Here is a 21,309-nt window from a genome sequence, read left to right as displayed (position 1 = left end):
TGAGAGAGAGGGGGGGGGGAGCACCACAATAGGTAATACAGTAAAATCCCTCTTATCCGGCATCAACGGGACCGCCAACATGCCGGATACTTGAATATTGCCGGATACTTGAATAGAAGTTAAATTATGTCCACAATCACCACCCTACACTCACACATCTTACCATAACAAAGATCAGCTGATCTTAATCAACACCTGATCTGATCAGCTGCTTAAGTGTAAGCACAACACGCTTCCTCTTTTCTACAACTTTAGGCATGGTGAAGTCGTCAGGCGATAAACAGTGCACACGCGGGACTGAGTCACTGTGTAAGCACAGTGCAGTGGGCCGCAGGTGGCGCGAAGCAGTGCGCTCTGGTGGCGAGGGGACAAAGTATGCCTCGCGCGGGAATTTTAATCGATTTTATGAGTACACATTGATTTTTTATTGATTTTAAGGCTCGGGGAAAAATGTGCCAGATACTTGAAGCTGCTGGATACTCGAATGCCGGATGGGATTTTACTGTATTCCTTTGAGACTAATACAAGGTTGTATGAAATTATCCTATGGAAGGCGGGGAATCACAGGAATACAGTCAGACATCCCTTGAAATTCAGTTAGGAATGCTCAGGATGTGGACTGAAGCAAGACTCGCTTTATTCTTGCAGTTTACCAAAGAAAAAAAGTTCATTGTAGACGGATGTACACAATATTTACGTACTGCAGTGATAAGATGATTACATGACCGTAACAGAAAGACGTACATTAGTTACTTTGATATTCCATGTTTCACGTAACACCACCACTGAAAATATCCCCTTTACGTATAAGTATATTGTTCCTATAGAATATATCGTGTTAATGATGATTTATGGAGTGTATTTGTTAAGTATACAATATATAAACAATTTTCAGTAAATTCATTTGTTGGCCATATATTAAATATTAGCATCTTAAGCAGTAAGCCACTGGTTCGTAAATACACTGGTTCTCCATATTTTTATTATTATCATAATACTATACGCATTGTCCTTTTCAGTATTAGTCTTTTTAATTGCATTACAGATAATCCTAATTTAGTGTCTTAACTGTTAATACATTGAGTGAGCACAGCCTCAGGTATAATAACACGTAGTTTCTTATTTTATAGTGGATTAATTGAAGGCCTTATTCTGAAACAATTACGCTGCACCTTAACTACTTTCATAAGGCTCTAGTTGAAGTGACACGGGTTTTGAAGTTTTTTTTTTTTTTATGGTTCTAGTGACAGATTAAAAGAATTCCTACATCATTAACAGAAGAAATACTCTTGAAACCCTGATAATCATTTCTTGACTTTGAAAAATAGTCATGGTGGGAGTAAAGCGTTTTAGAATACCGGTCTTAGTGTATATATCCATCGTCATAGTTGTCTCCGGGTGTTGATCACTTCTGCAAAGATGCAAATCCTTTATTTTGAATCACGCTGGGATCTCCTGAGGATTATTTTGAAAGACCACAGAGATCATTTGTCGGATTGTCATTTTTTTTTTTTTTTTCCCACTGATGTAGAATCCTTATTGAATACTCACTAGAACCACCGAAACACTTCCGCTGGAGAATGTTCAAGTAATCGTGATAAGGCGTCGAAATTTTAAAGTACACTTAAACCTACTCTTGCATTCTCAGATTTCAATATGGGTTTGCTCCCTTTATTTTACAGATCATTGATTATACAATGACCGGTAAGGATCAATCTTAGTCTCCAGCACCCGCCTGCGTGACCTGACCTCGTCCCAGTCCAAGTAGCAGCCCTGCACGTGCCTCTCGCCCGGCCCTGAAAAGTAACCAGTTCGGCCGTGCACGATCCTCAGGTTGTCAAAGGTTATGATGGTACCTGAAAGAACAAGATAAGATGTAAAATTACTGTTCTTACGTGCATTTTTTCTTTTCTAATTTAGTAACTGATTATCCTACGATAGGTAAAAAAAAAATCCCACGAATATGAATAAAATTCCTTAATTTCACCCAAAAGAGAGATTTGATGTACAGGCTTATCAAATTGAGATTAAAGGAAAACTCAAAGTTCGTACAGCATATAAGTATATGAGTGAGAATGTCGGATGGTATTTAATAAACATGAGCTGCTTGAGTTACTTGTATGGCTTATGCTCTTTTTTTAAGTATGTTTCAGTTTTTAGGAATTTTCTTATTTAACTGTCATTTTATTATTTATTTATTTATTTATTTATCTATTTATTTATTTGTTTTAATTTTTCTATTTTTTATCTATTTTTATTTCTTTTCTTTTTTTATTCTTTTTTTTTTCCATTTCGTATTCTGCAAGCGAAATATCAGTGTCTAAGTTTAGTGAATAAGGTGCTTGCGTTTATTCTATTCTTAAAATACTTTTTTTCGTAATTGTCCAAGTACGTGACAACGATTATTGAGTTATTTAACTATACCTGGGGTCATTTTAAACTGCAGACAGTACTTGGGATCGGAAAGCAGGCGATAGTAGGCGACCATCGCAGCATACCATGCAGTGACCTCGCCAGGGGGCACAGAGAAGTGGGAGTCACGCTGAGGCTGACTCATATTGATACGACGTATTTGACCATTCTTATCTGTACTGTGGGAAGTGGGGAAGTTTGGTGACGTACAGACAGCGAGTTCCTTGATATACAGTAGTGGAAATTCATGTATTATAGATTATCTCAATCCTCTGTAAATTAAACACTCTAAAGTTCAGGCCCGAAAGTGGGGCAAAACTGAAAGACGGATGACCAGCAATAAAATTCCTTCCATTTGTTGGCCATCCGTGAACATGCAATGAAAGATTTTAAGACTCCCGAATGTAAAAAAAATGTAAAAAAAAAAATAATAATAATTTAAGAAAAAAAGTTATTAAAGTGAAAATACAGTCAGAAACCAAGGAATACGGATGCATAATCTTACCAGATTACTGGCAGACGCAGAAGTTTGTAGAACTCGCCAGTCTCGTCCGTGCCGATGTCAAACCAATCAACTGGCGTGTCGGTGAGGAGGCGGTAGTGTTCTGGACACTCCTTTTGAAGCTGACGAGCCACGTGAATAGCGTCCGTGATTTGAGAGTCCCCTCCCACTCCCTCGTACTGCGTGATACAGTGGATGAACTGCACCTGAGAACCAGAAAAAAAAAAAAATTAATTGTAGTACTTAGTGAAACTGGTACATTTCTCTCAGTGAGGAAGACAGATTAGGGAATTAGAAGTTTGGAAGGTTTAACCATCTGTAACAAAGAACATTGACTACGAGGACTTACTCCAGGCTTGTATTCATAGTAAGGAAGATCAGCGTGGAGCTGGAGCGGCCCATTCAGATAAGCAACGTTGCTAGGGTCCGGCTTGGCTTGTACAGTGAAATCCTCCCTGGAAGTGCATAAACAGAATAACAGTAATTCACTTGAAAGTTCTCTGAGAAAAAATTTATAATGTTTGCTTTATATCGACATTGTAAATGATTACTTCGCTATTTATTTATTTATTTTTTTTTTTCCCATTTACCCGTAATGTGTCTTCCTTATGAAAGCGATTCTTTCAGCCAGGCGACGAACCTGACCTATTTCTGCTGGCGCGTCTTTCACTTTGACAAAGCCATATACCTCCAGCTGCCTCAACCATTCCAGCAAGGCCACGTCGTCTGTTATCACCTCTTTGAACGATACTTCAGGGAAATCATCCAAAGATTCAGAGCCCCAGAACTTTCTTTCTAGCCTGTGGAGAATCATTATCGTTTTCATAAAAAATAATTCGATTTTAATATTTGTGAGGTCATTCATAAGAACTGCCATGTCTGTTCCAAAAAAGACATGATACATACAATCAAATACAAAGGAGGGCATAAAGACACAACTTGGGAGGCTGGAATAAGATGCCAGTTAGGTTTCGTTGCCCTATGTCCATACACATTTTGTCAATAATCTTCTACTACTACTACTACTACTACCACTATTAACACTACTCCTACTACTACTTTTAGAGTTTAGAAAACTTGTCCTCACCTATACCGGCTGTCCCGCGCCTGACGACTCTCCTCACTAAAACCGCGTGAATGCAGCCACTCAGTCCCGTACGTGCTGTGATGGACATCCTGCCACACCACCTCCACTTGCTGCCCTCCTTCTATTACCTGGAATCGCTACGGTTATGACACACACACACACACACACACCAAGTTTGTGATGATGAAGGACCGAGTAGAATTCGAATATAACAAGTGTGAAGAAAGATATGTAATGAACGGACATACATACACGAGTAAAAAATAAGAATAAATAGACGTCGTACATCACTATACCTGGACACTGATGGGTTCAGCTTTCAGGTCAGTCTCCTCTATAAAGGTGAGCCTGGAGTGTGACACCTTATGATAGCAAGAAGGACAGCGGCAGTTATCCTTCAGCCACACGTACGGATACACTTCCTCCTTGCCTCCTTCCCAGCACACCTGATGAATTCAACAATTTAAAATCAACAGCTGTCTAAGAGCTGAAACAACATAGATATCGCGTCTTGCTTGGCTGTAAGAATAAAGACACTGAGGAGATCCATGTTATAATCGTCTCGCTGCTTCCCTTGTACACCCAAAAAGCGCTTTCATCGTAAAGGACTTTTACGGATTCTAGGGAATTTCTCCTCTTGTAAAACTTAATGGGGAATATTCGGAAATCCAAGAGATTTTAGGGAAAGTCCACTTTAAGTTTATCTAGTTTGACTGTAAGAGTGAAGATGAAAGTGATGTTGCCTACCAATTTTGCCATCAAGGATTTAATTTCAGAATCTGCTATGAGGGAAATACAACACCCGCAATAACATTACACACTATATGAATTGCAAATGAAAATGCTCCTCTCATTTGTTTTTCTTCATAAAGTATTTAACTATTTGTTGAATTCATGACTTTATGAGGAATTCACACAGTTACGTTACTACTCAGAACTATCTTAGCGAGTGACAAATGATGCGAGCGAGTGACAAAATTAGGCACCGGCTCAGACCTCTGCTGCTACACGGATCCCCTACCTGCCAACAACGCGCGGATGCCTATCGTTTCACTTAAAAGGCCGGTTCACACAAGTACGTAGAGCCCGGTTCACACATGACCGAATGGGAGTGACGTCATAGTTGAAGCGGAGACCGAGTGCGGAATCAGCAAAAACGTACTAGGGTGAACCGGCTTTAAAACACCGTCTCCGTTATTTTACCACCTGAGGACACTGACTGATGCCCCACTCATTGATGTTCTACGTATTTTCGTTTTGGTTAAAAATGCGCGACCAACTAACGTCCTATGTATGCATTTAGAGAGAGAGAGAGAGAGAGAGAGAGAGAATGTTTTCTCTCTCTCTCTCTCTCTCTCTCTCTCTCTCTCTCTCTCTCTCTCTCTCTCTCTCTCTCTCTCTCTCTCTCTCTCTCAATTATAAGCGAATATTAAAGATGGTCGAATTTTTTTTTTTTTTTTTTTTTTTTTCATCCATCTCTTAATCCTTCTTTCCCGTGTCACACACACACACACACACACACACACACACACGCGTGCGTGTGATCATTGACGCGTGTAGTATACACTCACCTTTAGCATCCCCGCGCTGTGGTCCCTGGCAACGCTGACGATCGGTCGGGCAGCCTGTGTCCCTGAAATGACCACGTTGTCTCGACAGGTTGTCCCAGCATTTGTAGATCTTCGCGTTGTTCCTTCATATTCTCCTACACAATGAAGCACTGGACTGAAAAAAAAAAAAAAAGTTATGATCCTGGATGGGGAACCTAAGTGCACAAAGCGATAAGTGAGGAATTGTACTACTAACCCGTAAAAAGAAAAGGAGCGTATTCCTTTGGGAGCCGAGGCTACGAAGCGACGGCCCAGTGGATGCAATGCTCGTCTTCTGAAGAAGCTTGCAAGGGTCGAGCCTCCCAGCAGTTTGCCCATTCGCAACATTCTGGCTTCGCCGTTCACAGGGCTCACCTCAAGAACAGTAGCAAGGCCAAAAGATTAGTATAGTCTATTGGTCTTGAACGGCAGATGCCCTACTGCAGCAGAGGTACGGGGCGAGTGGACGAGCTCTCCCAGCTGATCAGAACTCGTTCCCAATTTATATAAATCAGCAGTCAGCTGTACCTAGAAACCTTTACTAAGTTGCCACGTACTTTAATTTGTGAAATAACCTCACAACTCGATTAAATTCTATGGGGGATATGAACAAGTAGTCAATTCAGAGTCAGTGGCACGTTTCTTATTGTCTAATTCGATACACCCATACATTACTTCAAAAATTTATTCTTGAGGAAAGATCAAGTTGAGAAATTTAACAGAAATATTCGTATGCGATTCAAAAGTTTACCACAGATTTTATAGGCATCATTATGTTTCTCGGCCAGTGAATTCCATTCTTTCTGCTAAACAGAACTTCAAACATAGCTGATACTGACAAAGAAATTTTTTTATTATTATCATCTTTATCAGTAGTAGTAGTAGTAGTAGTAGTAGTAGTAGTAGTAGTAGTAGTAGTAGTATCATTATCATCGTCATCATTAGCATAGACACATTATATATTTATTGTTTTCATTACATATATCATAAAACGAAAATTATCATAATTATAGGTTGCTGTAAAGAGTGTTAGGTTGTTTCGTTAATACACTTTCATATAGCGGTAATTACCACTCGTAAGCACTGATTGGTTAGACGTAATTTTATTGCTGTAAAATTGCCATTCTGCAGATGGTGTGTTGCCCTAACTATGCTTTGAGAGTTTGAAGGGTGTTGAGTCACTGGTACATATATAAAATTTTGTATGTTTGTGGATACTGATCTGATTCTGATTGGAATGACTAATAAAACATACAGACTGCAATAATCCAAGATACTGAGATGCAATGATGGAAACCCGGATGTCAGCCTGCCACGTCTCGTAACTCCCTTACCTTCACCATAATGGTCTGAAGCCAGTATCATATCACCTGGCGAAATCCACTTACTCAGCGAAGCAACTGACAGCAACACAAAAGTCCAAAAAGGGTGATTCAGCCCCAGCAGGACAATACGTATAATATCCGTGGAGCTCCCCAGTGCACGTCCACCAGTAGTTTCTTCTATTCTTCCCTCTCTCTCCTTGGCGATATTTTTTTTTTCCTCTTATAATTAATTTAATTGTCTCTTTCCTTTGCTTTACTCATTTTTTTTTCTTGTTATTTCGCTCCTTTTCATATTTATATATTATTTAGATTGTCTCACTCATATTCTCCCAGTTATGTTCTGTCAACCTCCTCGGAAGTATAACGTCTTTGTTCCATACTTGGAATATTTATCTCATATATATATATATATATATATATATATATATATATATATATATATATATATATATATATATATATATATATATATATATATATATATATATATATATATATATATATATATATATATATATATATATATATATATATATATATATATATATATATATATATATATAAACTTTATTTATTCAGCTCTCTCCTTAAACAACAGGTCTGTCCTTCATTTACTCGTTGTTTTCTCCCTAGAGACAACCCTCCTATCTCTTGTTTTTTCTTCTTTCTCTTATTATTTTCTTTATTAATTAGTGTATTTACTTCTCTCCTTTGCGACGTTTTGTTTTATTAATTTCGCATATTTCTCTCCCTCCTTGTCTCCGTCCTTTTCTTTATTCATTCGGTTCTCTCTCTCTCTCTCTCTCTCTCTCTCTCTCTCTCTCTCTCTCTCTCTCTCTCTCATATATATATATATATATATATATATATATATATATATATATATATATATATATATATATATATATATATATATATATATATATATATATATATATATATATATATATATATATATATATATATCTGTATTTTTTTATTTATTTATCTTTAATCAGTCGTTTATCTTTCCTCACTGACGTCTGTCTGCTGTTTTGTTTTTTATTCCTTCACTATTTATTTAATCTACTTTGTACTGTCAACTCTCTCTCTCTCTCTCTCTCTCTCTCTCTGTGTGTGTGTGTATTTTTTATTTATTTATCTTTAATCAGTCGTTTATCTTTCCTAACTGACGTCTGTCTGCTGTTTTTTTTTTTTTTTTTTTTTTTTTTATTCCTTCACTATTTATTTAATCTAGCTCGTATTCTCAACAACTGTAATCTTTTCTCTATAAAACAATTCTCTCTCTCTCTCTCTCTCTCTCTCTCTCTCTCTCTCTCTCTCTCTCTCTCTCCCCGGCTTATTTTTTTATTTTTTTATTTACAAATTTTTAATGTCTCCTTAGCGTTGATTGTTGTGTCACCATATTTGTACATCATGGTGACGATGGGATTTATATAAAAAGCAGATATAAAAATTGAAATTTATTCTGAAACGTAGTGACTGAATCAAAACTTTGGTGACAATGGATATGATGAGACAGTGCTTTGATTTCAAACACTAATAAATAAAATCATTCACAGCTTTTTCAAAAATATTATACATTATTTACAAAAAAAAAAAAAAAAAATTACATAAATTTTAATCACACTGTCAAACATTACACAGCACATGTTTTTTTTTAAGAAATCATATAATTTGTGCCTTAAAAGAATACTATAGCTTCTAAATATGCATCTTCATTATTTTTTGTGAGCCATGTGGTTATTTCACAAGAGTAACTCTCAAGTACATAATTTACAGATAGTTGTTGCTACATTCCTACATTTCTTTTATGGTATATGGATGATAAAGGCAAGTAGCAGCAATAAATTTTAAAAGGAAGAAAGTTTCATTGTGATGAAGATAAAACACTTCGGAGTCCCTGAGCTGTTTATGTATCTTTATACAAGTACAGCCAACAAGTCTAAAATTACCTGTACAAGACTGAGTTTGTATTTTACAGTTTCTTTCAAAATGCTGGCATTACATTCCCATTTTCGCTAAGGTGATACAAAATTTAATATATTAAATATTTCTATCATTCACAAAATGTAGTGTACAGAGGCACTACTAGCAACACTTTTATAATAAACATTCACAAAATTATGCACTCAAATCAGCAATCATTTAGGTACTGCACTTACATGAGTAAGCGTATATAGGTATACATATATAACCTGTGAGATCTATTTAACCCAAACCTTCAGGCTCCTTTCATATATACATATGCATATACACATTAAATACTACTCTGTCACTATTGAAAATGCCATTTCTGGTGACTTTGCAATATGTTCTGTTATTTTCACTTTAAGAAGTGGCAGTGTAAGTATCATTTTGTCATGGCAGAATGACAATAAACCATTGCAGTAATCATCCAAGATCACATACACAACATACTATTTCATACAACAAGCATGTGCACTACATCCACACAATATTGAAAGACATTTTTTTATATATACACATTTTTCATTTTATCATTTTTATAGGTTTTCCTTAATCCTAAGGTTCTCACTGAGTTCTCTGACAAGTGGAAAAAATATAGCAGTGAACTATTCACACATTTCAAAAGCAGCTGCAGTTTTATACAGACACACACATTCATGCCATCCCTAATATGCCCTTTAATAACACAGGCTCTTCTTAAGTGGTGTGGCTAAAGACATCCAATGGTTCAATAATCCAGCACAGGCCTGTGAGCTATGAGCTGGTCACTGATTGGCCAATAAAAACTGGCATGGAACACTCATATATCAATTGATTATTAAATCTAAACATGGCCAGAGTGAGCAAAAACCCCTGTCCAGTACTGTGAGTGTTTGAAATATTACACTACATAGTTGCTATGTCACCATCAGCAGAAAAGTGACAATGTGAAACTTTATGTAATGAAAGTGGCTCTTCAATATTAAATATACTACACATCACAAAATATTTTCAAGAATAAATCCAGTTTTGTCCATATAAGGTATTTATACCAACTGCAAACCCCATTTCACACACAGTACTACCTCATTTCTGTTCCTTTCTAACACACTCACAATGTCTTTGCTCATATGAAGTCAGCATATGCACATGATGTGTTGTGTTTGCTAGAGATACTCTAAAACACCCATATCACAACTAATGATGAATGTAAATGAGAGGAGATGCACCAGAGATAATGGCCGCCACCTTGCTTGTTGTGACATCACCTCTAGTGGGAGCATACCAGCTGCATCAGGCATCACGATTGGCATGAGTGTGTGTGTTTGTGTGTGTGTATATGGTGCAACTATGGAAGGTACAACTCCAGAAATTATATTGTGGCCTAGCTGCGGTGAAGATAATGAAAATGTCAACAACTATGTCACTTAGTGATGGTTATATGTGTATTAGGTCTTAATACTTGCATATATATTGATGATCTACAGTGATGACTTTAAAGGTGTACTGTTCATTAAGAAACTAAGAGCAGATCTTCATGGATCTACATTTGTAGACATGCTCACAGAAGTCATACAGCTGCAAATACGTCAACACATTGATTCAAATTACAGTATGTGAAGACTAAAGACAAAGTCAGCAGTCAGTAGTTTTACAATGTGTCAAGTATGACTAGTGTGGAGTACAGAGAAACAACACTTATCTGATTGGTCCCTTTACTCCATGATTTATAATACTAACTGGGACTGGCCAAGGCCTGAAGCCAGGCCCCAAACTCTACCTCTATGGAGCCAAGGGAAGGATCACAGAACCCCAAACTGAGGGAAAGTTCCTTATTCCCAGTCCAGTAAGCACACCAGAACTGTGAGCCCACACCCCCAGTAGCTCCATACCATACTTTGCTCAGGTCACAGAGGAATAGTTTTGGGTCTAATCCTTAGCCTCAGCCAGCCCCTTTACCTTTAGAAATCACAGAATGAAAGGACCAGATGGAAAAGTGTCCTGTTTCCTTCACCCTAGGAAAGAACTCCACACCAGCCATACTTAACACTGAATATAGGTCAAAATGAAGAAAGCAACTTAGATGAAATATAATTCAAATAATCATATAACTTCAAAATCTATGCCAATAATGATAGTCATACACATGTATAACTTTTTGTATTCACACTGAACTCAAATCCTGACAAACAAATGATAGTAGGTGATGTACTTGACAAATTATGAATATAAACAAACAGTCAACCTTTTAATGAAACAGTCCATTACTGTACTCACTTCTTGTCAAAATATAAGTGTCCATTACTGTACCCACTTCTTGTCAAAATATAAGTGGAAGATTGTAGACTGTCACTCTTACCCTGTTGAAAACTACCTTACTAAAAACCTACTCTAATATTCATGTGAATCAGCTAATTCTAATGCATCTCCTGTTACTACTTTTTTTTATTCTTTACTGTGTGCTAGCCATAGAGAATGAGTTTGGGATATATGTAATTTACTTTTTACATGAATCACCATAGCAATTACTCTCTTGAGAGGAGTCCATCCTGTCAGAGCTTCAGACATATCAAAATTACAGTGGTACTATTGGTACATCATATATATACCAGTCATAATCCAATGATAACAGCTATTACAATGTGCTATTGAACAACAAGCATGGCTATTAATGAAAATATCAACCATGCTGCAACAAGGCCAAAAGCATCAACTAAGCTACAAAAAATCTTTAAGAAACAGTTGAAATAACAACTGCCCTCTGCAATCAATGTGTTCTTTTGACATAATCTTTCCACAAAACCTGATGTGTCCCAAGCCGAGATTTCTAACTCCTCGGACATCACTACTTTGGTCTCCTGGTAAAGAACTTTGATGTTATGAAATTAGAGGTCTGATTTATACAAATGAGATGATAACTATAGATGTTCAATCCTAACTTAGCGTAACACATTGCATTATACAATTATTCACTTATTGTGCACCTAAGAGAATTGAGAGAGTAAAAAGAAAAATTTGTATCAGATTAGGTCTTGCTTTAGATTTCCTGCAAGACATAATTTATCTAATTAGTCCATATGCAAAGTATACTCATTTTATCTTAACTCTAAAATGCTCACATTCATCTTGTTTACATAATATAAGTTTCTGATAAAGATCTGATCTAATGAGTATACTCTTAAGTACTGATTTTATGTATATCTTCTGTTCCTTTGGTAGTTGCCTCAAGGAGATATGCACAAAAAATAGTTTTCTTGCTTTCCTTATAACTACAAACACAGATATTAATAGTTAGAGCAACTAGATCAAATATGGGTGCCAGAACCGTACTTATGTGACTGAAATAAATGTCTTCATGTTGAAATAGTTTAAATAATATAGCTTTTGTACTATCTGTATTACTTGGACTTCATGGATTCTGAAAATACTTAGCAAACAACAATGACCATGCTTTATCACAAACCTTTGCCAATATATTTTATGCACATACTTATTTTTCTCAAGCCTGGCATGAATTACCCAGCAAATCAAACTCTTGTTAATCTAATGACTTGTATACTTGTTTCTATTTGAATCAATTCAATAATATGGCAAAAAAAAAAAAAAAGTCTGTCAGCTTCAAGTGCCTCATCATTCATATGCCTTCCATATACAAGATGCTTTTCTTATAGGTTTTCATTCCAAGTTTTAGTTAGTCATTAGAAAGGAGTTTGGAGGAAAACTTCATATGTATGCAAATGCATACTAATATGCAGTGTCATTCCAATTTTCTTGTGTACATTTAATTTCTTGATGGACTCATGTGTTATGGTTTCACTGATCTCATGTCAGTCTTTTTTAATGCATTTCATTCCTCACCACATAAAATCACTATGCAAGTTCCTTTACAATTAATCTGTGAGCATGTTTCTTTTCTTCATTACTCTCTTCATAAAATTTATATGCATATTTCATCATAATTAATCTGTGAGCAAGTTTCAAATTTTCTTTATAGATTTTTTACAAGTATATTGTTGTGTTATGTATTCAGATACTAGGTTATATGCATTTTCAACTCTGACTACACAGGCAGTGTGTCTTTCTGAGCTATACCACATATGGATGTATTTCTCCACATCTATCTTGAATACTTTTTTCACATATTACATACATGGGAAAGATGCTTTTGAAATAATTTATATAAATAGACAAAAAGCATAAAATATCTGGAAGAAAAACATCAATATCAATTGAGATATACCAAAACACATACCACTTCAGATAAAGATAAACAGACAGGTATGAAAAAGTTGCTAGGACTATAAAAAGTCTATAGCTCTTGCTGTACTTTACAAAAAATATCAGTATTTTGCATACATAGATTAAAGCACCTACTGATTTAACTATATTTCTTTTTTTTTTTTTTCTTCACATATAATGATAACAGATAGGAAGTTTTAAGTGGTCAGGGGCTGCCTTGTGAAGGTCAATTGAACCTTTGCAGTCTCCTTATTTTCTTGTTCTTATGTGTGCAAGATTCTAAAAAATCGTATAACTGTGATTGGACTGTCTCCACTCAAAGACTATGAGCGTAGCTTAACATTGCATTTACAGTTTGATACATAGAATAACTGTTGTACTCCTAAGGTAGATTTAAAGTAATTAGGTATACAAACTTATGATAGAAACTTGACCCACTTCCTTTCCAAATCTCTGGTCAAGAAATATTGTAAAAAAAAAAAATAAATAAATAAAAAAAAATGCTATAAGTAAGTGTTGTTTTTATCACCTAAGACAGCAATAAATAATGAGTTCCATATATTGTCATAAAGCCATATATTCAAGCATTCAATAAGTTTCTCAGAGTCAGCAGTTCTACTAAGTTTGCTATTTTCATGTGATTTGTGGTAGGATGACACATCTGTTATTACACTGACCTATTTGTTGTAATGGAGCATATACAAACAACAGCAAAAATAGAATGGCCAGAACAGTGCATAAGAAAAATTCCTGGCCAACAAAGTTAATCTTAAACAAAACCTTAATTCATATGCTGCTATATGGCTCACTTTGGTTCTCTTTTTTTCTTCATAACATTAATTGGAGATTGAGATTAATTACACTGACACAGCCAGTGGAGGAAGGCATGCACACCAGGACCCAAATTTTATCAAGTACACTGAAAGCGTTGGATGTTTGTCAACCAACACCAGTTGGTAATGTGATGGGAAAGTCTTGTATATTTCTAACCCATGAAACCCATGACACAGAGATTATGAAGCAATACAGATTGATGTACTGTTTATTATATTATTTCATTTTATTTTATTTCATTTATATATTTTTTTATGTATTTATTTATTTATTTATCTATTTTATTTTATTTTATTTATTTATTATTTTTTTTGTTTTTGTTTTTTTGTTTTTTTACTCTTTACTGTCAAAGAAAAATTTACATTATCTGTATGCAATAAGAAGAGGGTGAAGCATACTGAGAAATCATGATGAGATGGGTATTCAAGATTACTGGGTAGATAAGATAGCTAAATAAGTAAGTGATTAGAAAAAAAAGCAGACTATGGATTGAGAGTATCAACAATATAATCAAGATAGGCAAATTGTATTAGTTTGGCCATGTGGAGAGAAAGGATGAGAAAGGATACATTCATTAATCACAATAAACAGTTTGAAGATAATGCAACAGTGGGTCAACCAAAGACAACATGGGATAAGTCCTGAGAAATTACATAAAAAACAAGAGAATTGAAAGACAAGTCCCACATGACTGAATGCTTGATGAGTTACTGCCATGTGATAAAAGCTGACCTATGTATACAGTGAACTTGCCTAAAAGAAGAATAAAGATGAAACAATTATTATAGTGGATTGGGCAACATTCCTGACTATCTAAGGCACACAGGATGTTAGTCTGTGTTGATATCTTTTTGTAGAAAAGATTAGTGGGTGATACATCCTTCCTTCACTGACTACAGTACTTCAATTCAAGCTGTGCTCTCTTAAAACACAAGATTAAACATCAAGTTATCCACACTTGTATACGTGCATCCCTCTTAACTTAAGCAAGCAACACAATTTTTAAAGCAAATCCATCTCTCAATGACAGAAGATTACTGGAACTTAAATGTCTTAAAATAGAAATATAACTTATAACATCAACTAATGGATAGCATCTTAAAAATGTGATTCTTACCATTCATGTATAGACCGTACATTCAAAGAATGTTAAGATGTCACACATCAAACTTTCTCATTCTTTAAAGAATCATACATAAAAACGATGACATAATCTGAGCAATGTAGGGAATCCAGAACCCAGACATGCAAGTCAAATACATCTTGTCAGACTCAACACTGAATCTACTGCTGGAATCCAGCTCTGATTGTTGACAAGTAAAATGTCACATCAAAGTAAAATAAGGATGAACTTAACATTGTGACCATGTGAAAGCTGCAATTATTTCAAATTGTAACATTTATTATTTATCACATTGAATAACTTTCCCAATCAACTAATTTCCAATGTTGGCCAAACTATTGCATGAAAGTGTTTTCATAAAAAATAAAATCTTGCTAGTGAGATTCAGTTTTTAAAAAAGCTTTCACATCTATTGCACATCCTCCTACACTTAACACTTGCGGTTGTTGACAGCACGAGAGAACTTTCCTGGTGCCATCATATCACACCTCTTGGAGCGCTTGTTGCTGGCAGCGGCAACCTCTCTCACCTTGTTACTACGCTCAAGAGCCGTGCGTTTTAGGCGCCGCTCCTCACGTCTCCGCTGAGCCTGAGTCAAAATGGAATGAGTCAAGGATAAGAGATCCAACAGAGTGATATAAAAGTAAATATATAAATAAATAAAGTAAAATCTTTTCTGGATTATTATGGAAAACTAAGAACCTGATATGAAAATGGGATAAATTTACCATGAGGGCCTACTTCATTGAGTCTCAGTCAAAATGAATCAATGATAACTGGTATAAACTGACACAATCAATATATAAACAAATAAATGCTAAAAAGGCAAATCTAATTCCTCTGTTTGGAACATCATGAAAACACTTAAGAAACTGATATGAAGATTGAGAAACATGTCTTAAGAGGCTTGCTTACTGTGTGTCTGTGTCTTCACAAGATGTATCCTAATATTTCTCTAGGTCTTAATTGGAGGTTAATGGACATCCTACTTTTTACATATTGTCTCTGCACAAGGCATTAAAAAACACCATAAAAACCAATAATCATAAGAGTTAGATGTAGGTACAAGTTACAAATGAAGGACTCATGTTAAAATATGTTCACCTTTTGTGCTGGTCTGAGTACATCAATAGCTCGTAGAAGACTAGATGCCCGCTGAGCTACCCCTCCTCTTGTTGGTGGAGCCTCTGCCACTTGGTTTTCAACTTCCTCAACAGTATTCTCTGTATTCTCTTTCATGGGAGACTCATCTCTCTCCATCACAGCAGGCTGGGAGGATGGGGAAGCTGAGGGAGGAGAACAGGAAGATGGTGTGGAGTGAGCTACAACATGTCGTGGAAATACTCTTGTGGTGGCAGCACTGGTGTAGGTGGGGCGTGGCAAGTAGACTGACATGCTGGGATGCTCTATTAGCAAATTTTCTAAAGACGAAGAGGCAAGAGGAGCTGGCTGTGAGCGTGTGAAGCACGGTGGCGGGGTCATGAGCCAACAATCTTGTGTCCCCCCTTCACTCCATTCTCCTCCCAGAGAAACTGGTGGTACAGGAGTGGAGATTGCTGCTCTTGAAGTGACGGTGGTGGTCAATGCTGATGAAGAGGTGGCTGTGGCGCTCGCTATCGTATCCACAGCACCACAACTTGCCTCGCCAACCTCTGCCAAACACCACCAGTGCTATTAGAGCCACGCCACACCTCACCCACACTGGCCACACCTATTACTTGCCAGGGGTACACCCAAGGAAAGTAGATCCATTGCTCTATCATGAAAAAAGGCTTCTACAAAGAGAGTAGGCCAATAATTATCACTATATTTAGATGAAAACAAAAAAATTCAAAGCACATCCACCTTGCCTCCCAAAAAAATTCATGGGTGCACCCCTGAAAAGTGTTTGTATTCCAAAAGGTTTGATAATAATCATTGTATTATGAAAAAAGAAAAGGGATATTTAGTAACCACAGTGCTCTGAGTCTGGTACTATACTCTAGCAAATGGTGTGGAATAATTTGATAAATAATGAAAACAACTAAATGCAGTCAGAATTATAATTTTAGGAATCTGGAGGAAGTTAAGAGTTAATCTCCCTGTACATGGAAGTGATCTAAACATTTCATGTGTGAGAAATGTGATGTTTTATGGTAGTGAAACTTCAATCATCAAAAATTCTGTTAAGAGACTGGATTATATGGAACAGAGGATGATGATGTGGGAGCATGTAAAAAGTTATCGCTTAAGATGTTTTAAAGTAATCATAGAACTGAGGAAGTAACTGAGGTGAGGAGAACAGGCAGAATATGATGAGTTATTAATATAAAGGGGAACAATAAGAGTGGCTAAGTGAGACAAGTCAATCATATTGAAATATAAGGCTTGTAAATAGGTAGATCAAAAAAGGAATTATATGAGGTCCTGGAGAAAGATCCTGACAAGATGTTACTTCTACTTTGGAAAATAGTACAGTACAATGTGAAAATTGGTCATGATACTCCAGTAACTAAAAGAAACAATGGAAATTACACATATGAGAGCAGTCTTTGTCATGTCTGTATTTTCCCATCAATATGGACAAAGGATAAAAGGCCTTTGTTTTGCCATTAAGCCATAAAGGAGGAGGAAGAGGAGGAAAAAAGGAATAGGGGAACACTAATGATCCAAACTTGATTATATACACATATCAAATGCCTGTTATTAAAATTTACTCATTTCACATCAATGAATGCCATACAGTTTTATCTTAAATATGGTGATGAATATCCTGTGGTATTTGTAACAGAATACTCAAGCACCTTTAGTCTACAGTTCTGAAAGTACAAATCAGGAAGAAGCACACACCTGCTCTATCAACTAACACCCAGTCAGCTTCCTCTTCATCTGTGGGCGTTGTGGCTCGAATGTTAAAGTTTGGGAACTCTTCTGGTGCATCTTCATAGGCATCCTTGGTAGTGGTGGTGGTTGTGGTAGTGGTGGCGATGAGGTCTGGGGAAGGCGTAACAGTAGTAGTGGTGGTTGTAGCAGTGACGGCAGTATTTCCACTGCCCCAGATCAGTGATGTCAGGTTGGCCAGCATTGTTCCTGAAACCAAACAAAGAATTATTACCAATGTAAGAAAAGCAGAAAAACTGGCATATTTGCCCATAACCAGCATAGGTATAGTATATGTTAGAGATCAGTAATATGAATGAATTTTCAATAGTAATTCTATCTGCTGTCTCTGAACAAAACTGCTCCCTAAACCCCTATCATATAATACATAAGGCTTTATTTTGCACAGCAGTAAAAAACAAAGGGTATACACAAGGCTGCTGATGGCCACAGTACCCTACTGCATTTTAACCTTTTAGGTCTCAACTGGATATAAATAGTCTATAACTTATACTTTTCTAGATAATATAATGTCAAGCTTCATATGCCTGCAGAAATACACACTATATTTAGCTGAAGCAATGATATGAGGCTTGAAAAAAAGATAGCAGGTCAAACATCTAAATTAGCAAATAACATGGCTATACAAATCCAACCATTTACATAAAGACATATTCACATATGTATTAGTGATGTTGATATGAATACATATTATTGCAGAAACACAAAACAGTTGCATCATGTCCATGGGGTCAGATATAGGTATGTAGGCAGTCACTAAAATGTGACTAAATCAACCAGCTGAGGAAATCTATTTTGAGAAGGCTGTGGGAAGCTTGCATCCTACCCACGTCAATGCCAAGGCTCCCACAAGTCAGCCAACTGACACCAACCATTGGCTCCTGGCCAGTGTCAGCTTGCTCATTAATAAAAGTACCTCCCTGATGATGATGATGATGATGATGATAACGATGATGATGATGATGATGATGATGATGATGGTGTGGTGGTGGTGGTGATGGTGGTTAAAGTATTGATATGCTAGTCATTATAATTTGTTAGTACAGTAACAGCAGCAGTAGTAATAGCTGATAATGATGACGATGGTTGTAGCAGTAGTAGTAGTAGTTACTGTTAACAGAAAGGTCAACAGTCTGAAATTATAATGGCTGTTTTCTTCGTTTCAGTTAGTAAATATAAAATACCAGTATGTATACTCTCTCTCTCTCTCTCTGATCACGTGCCGGACTCATGATTACTAGCTTTAACGTCTCAGGCAGCTTGGATATCATGCGGACCTTATACAGAGATCAAAAGCTAAATAAGACATTTGAAATAATGCACAACCTTTCTTCTTGTCTATTAATGTTAGTAATAGCTGTTAACTTCGCGGTCTGAGCTGGACGCATCTTTAGCCTCTCAATGCACAAACAGTACAACAGATGAGCAAGGTGTGTGTTTGTTTGTGTGTGTGTGGCGCCATTCTGGCTCCTATCTCTCCTTTGGCTTAGGGCCGCGCCACAATGGTAACCGAAAGTGTGCCAATTATTATATTATTACTACAAAACGTGCAAGTACACATCTGCGTCAGAATAAGCGTGGAGAAATACTTGCACGAGCCTTCAGGAACACTCTCTCTCTCTCTCTCTCTCTCTCTCTCTCTCTCTCTCTCTCTTTGCACCCAAGTCCAGAGAGAAGCCTTAGCTATTACGATATACATCACAAATAACAAAGCAGTGTTATGAAGTCCAAACGCTATACACATTTCAGTCAACGGTACAGTGAAGTTTGTTCCCGTAAGACATTCGTTGACATTTCGCGGCCTCTTTGGGATGCGTTCTCGTATGCATTGTATAAGCTGTTATTAAGAAACATTTTACTCTCTCACTATGACTATTTTACTATTTTCAGTCAGAAATTATTAACCGGGTTCTCAGTTTTTTTTTTTTTTCTGTTATCAATATGTAAATCACCAGAACCATAAAAAAAATAAATAAATAAAAATCCGTTTAACTTCAAATACAGCCTTGTAAAATAGTGGATACAAGTGTTTCAAATACGGTCTTACGTATAACAACACATCCTTATCGCAGGGACTGACTAAAAAAAAATTGAACACGAGCGGAAGCTGCCAAATCCGTCCTGGCAGTCACCTTTGAGCCAGTAGGTTGTCGGCCACGCCCACATTTGGTTCTCACTTGAGGTAGACTCTGCAAGGTCACCCGGTTCTATATACACCTTTTGGCCCCACGGGAACATCTTCCCTTGAGCGTTGCTCTCGCCACCCAAAGCATCGTTGTTGCTACCTCGCTCAGTGTCTTGGCTTCCTCTCCTTCTCTTGCAGATGCCTACGTCTGCAGTCTGGCTACAAATTTTTGGGAGGGTGAATTCAGGTGTTGTTGATAACTGCCCATTTCACAGAGGGAATATTTTCATTAGTATTTTTATTACCATACTGTCAACAACTACTAGTAATAGCCATGTTATGCGCAAGTGGGTCTTATATTAACGTTTTAAGTGCATTACCATCTCATCTACCGTACATACATAGGGATTAAAATATTTATGGGTCGAGAAATGCATTCATGCCAAAGTACGATATGAATCTAAGTATCTCTTCAGTATCAGGAACCAAGAACAATCCTTACCCTCCCCAACACTGGTATACAGTAATCACAAGCAATTGTGACTGTAGTAAATTACGAAAGTCTGGTATGAAAACAAATTAGCAAATAATAAAATAGCAAAGTAAAATAGAAAAAAAAATAAAAAATTATTGCCCTACCACCTATTGTGTTTAGATATAGATAGACACACTCACATTATCACTATCATTGTTCCTGTTTTACAAGACGTCATATATTGATATCGGGGTACCATTATATCCCTTCCTGTGCTTTTTTTTTTTTTTTTTCTAAGCTGATAATACTCATATCAAAGAGAAGCATGTTTATTTGGCTGGCACGATTTTTCTCTATATCAACAGGGTAATTCCAGTCATCATGAAATATAAAACCTATATAACCTGTTTTTACCCACAATATCTGCAATTCTGGAGTTGTAGAAAAAGTTTAAGAGTTCCCTAAAAGTCAGTGTTTACTCATCTGGCAGGACCACTCCCACCTGGCAGCTTGTGACATTCTGGGTGTGGACAGGTGGCCCAATAGTCATGTTGCGTCATGCTGAATATCACACAAGGACCCTTATCAGTTGCTTATTTTTTATTTACTTATTTTTCTAATGGAAGAGACTGGTCGTGGATACGTATTGTTGATTACAAGGGAGGGAATGAAGCCACAACCTCGCTTGATTTCAATGACTCGTCCTATTCCTGAGACAATAATATGGAGGAGATTCACTTGGAAAACCAGTGCCTTATCTATTTTATC

General features: G+C 36.5%; 2 protein-coding genes across 4 annotated transcripts; both read right to left on the bottom strand.

Moving 5' to 3' along the window:
- Nucleotides 1–965: 965 nt before the first annotated feature.
- On the bottom strand, nucleotides 966–6,086 carry LOC135106846 (gamma-butyrobetaine dioxygenase-like). Of its 3 annotated transcripts, none has more exons than XM_064016212.1 (9): nucleotides 5,808–6,086; nucleotides 5,573–5,726; nucleotides 4,298–4,447; nucleotides 4,002–4,138; nucleotides 3,505–3,714; nucleotides 3,264–3,369; nucleotides 2,918–3,120; nucleotides 2,425–2,591; nucleotides 966–1,856 (listed from the first exon to the last, which is right to left on the bottom strand). In XM_064016212.1, exons 1-9 carry the CDS (start codon nucleotides 5,936–5,938, stop codon nucleotides 1,684–1,686), a joined length of 1,431 nt encoding a protein of 476 aa, XP_063872282.1. In that variant the 5' UTR covers nucleotides 5,939–6,086; the 3' UTR covers nucleotides 966–1,683. The 3 variants fall into 3 exon arrangements, with proteins under 3 accessions (XP_063872282.1, XP_063872283.1, XP_063872285.1); XM_064016213.1 differs by having other exon boundaries at nucleotides 4,002–4,129; nucleotides 5,808–6,085; XM_064016215.1 differs by having other exon boundaries at nucleotides 5,966–6,082.
- A 7,166-nt stretch (nucleotides 6,087–13,252) lies between these two features.
- LOC135107119 (uncharacterized) lies at nucleotides 13,253–21,091 on the bottom strand. The gene is made up of 5 exons (XM_064016829.1): nucleotides 21,044–21,091; nucleotides 20,074–20,326; nucleotides 17,891–18,130; nucleotides 16,166–16,713; nucleotides 13,253–15,650 (listed from the first exon to the last, which is right to left on the bottom strand). Exons 1-5 carry the CDS (start codon nucleotides 21,089–21,091, stop codon nucleotides 15,492–15,494), a joined length of 1,248 nt encoding a protein of 415 aa, XP_063872899.1. The 3' UTR covers nucleotides 13,253–15,491.
- Nucleotides 21,092–21,309: the final 218 nt, after the last annotated feature.

Source organism: Scylla paramamosain, chromosome 14, assembly GCF_035594125.1.
Source record: "Scylla paramamosain isolate STU-SP2022 chromosome 14, ASM3559412v1, whole genome shotgun sequence".
NCBI classification, from domain to species: domain Eukaryota; kingdom Metazoa; phylum Arthropoda; class Malacostraca; order Decapoda; family Portunidae; genus Scylla; species Scylla paramamosain.
Note: the sequence above shows the minus strand (reverse complement) of the source record. Positions and strands in the feature narration are given on the sequence as shown.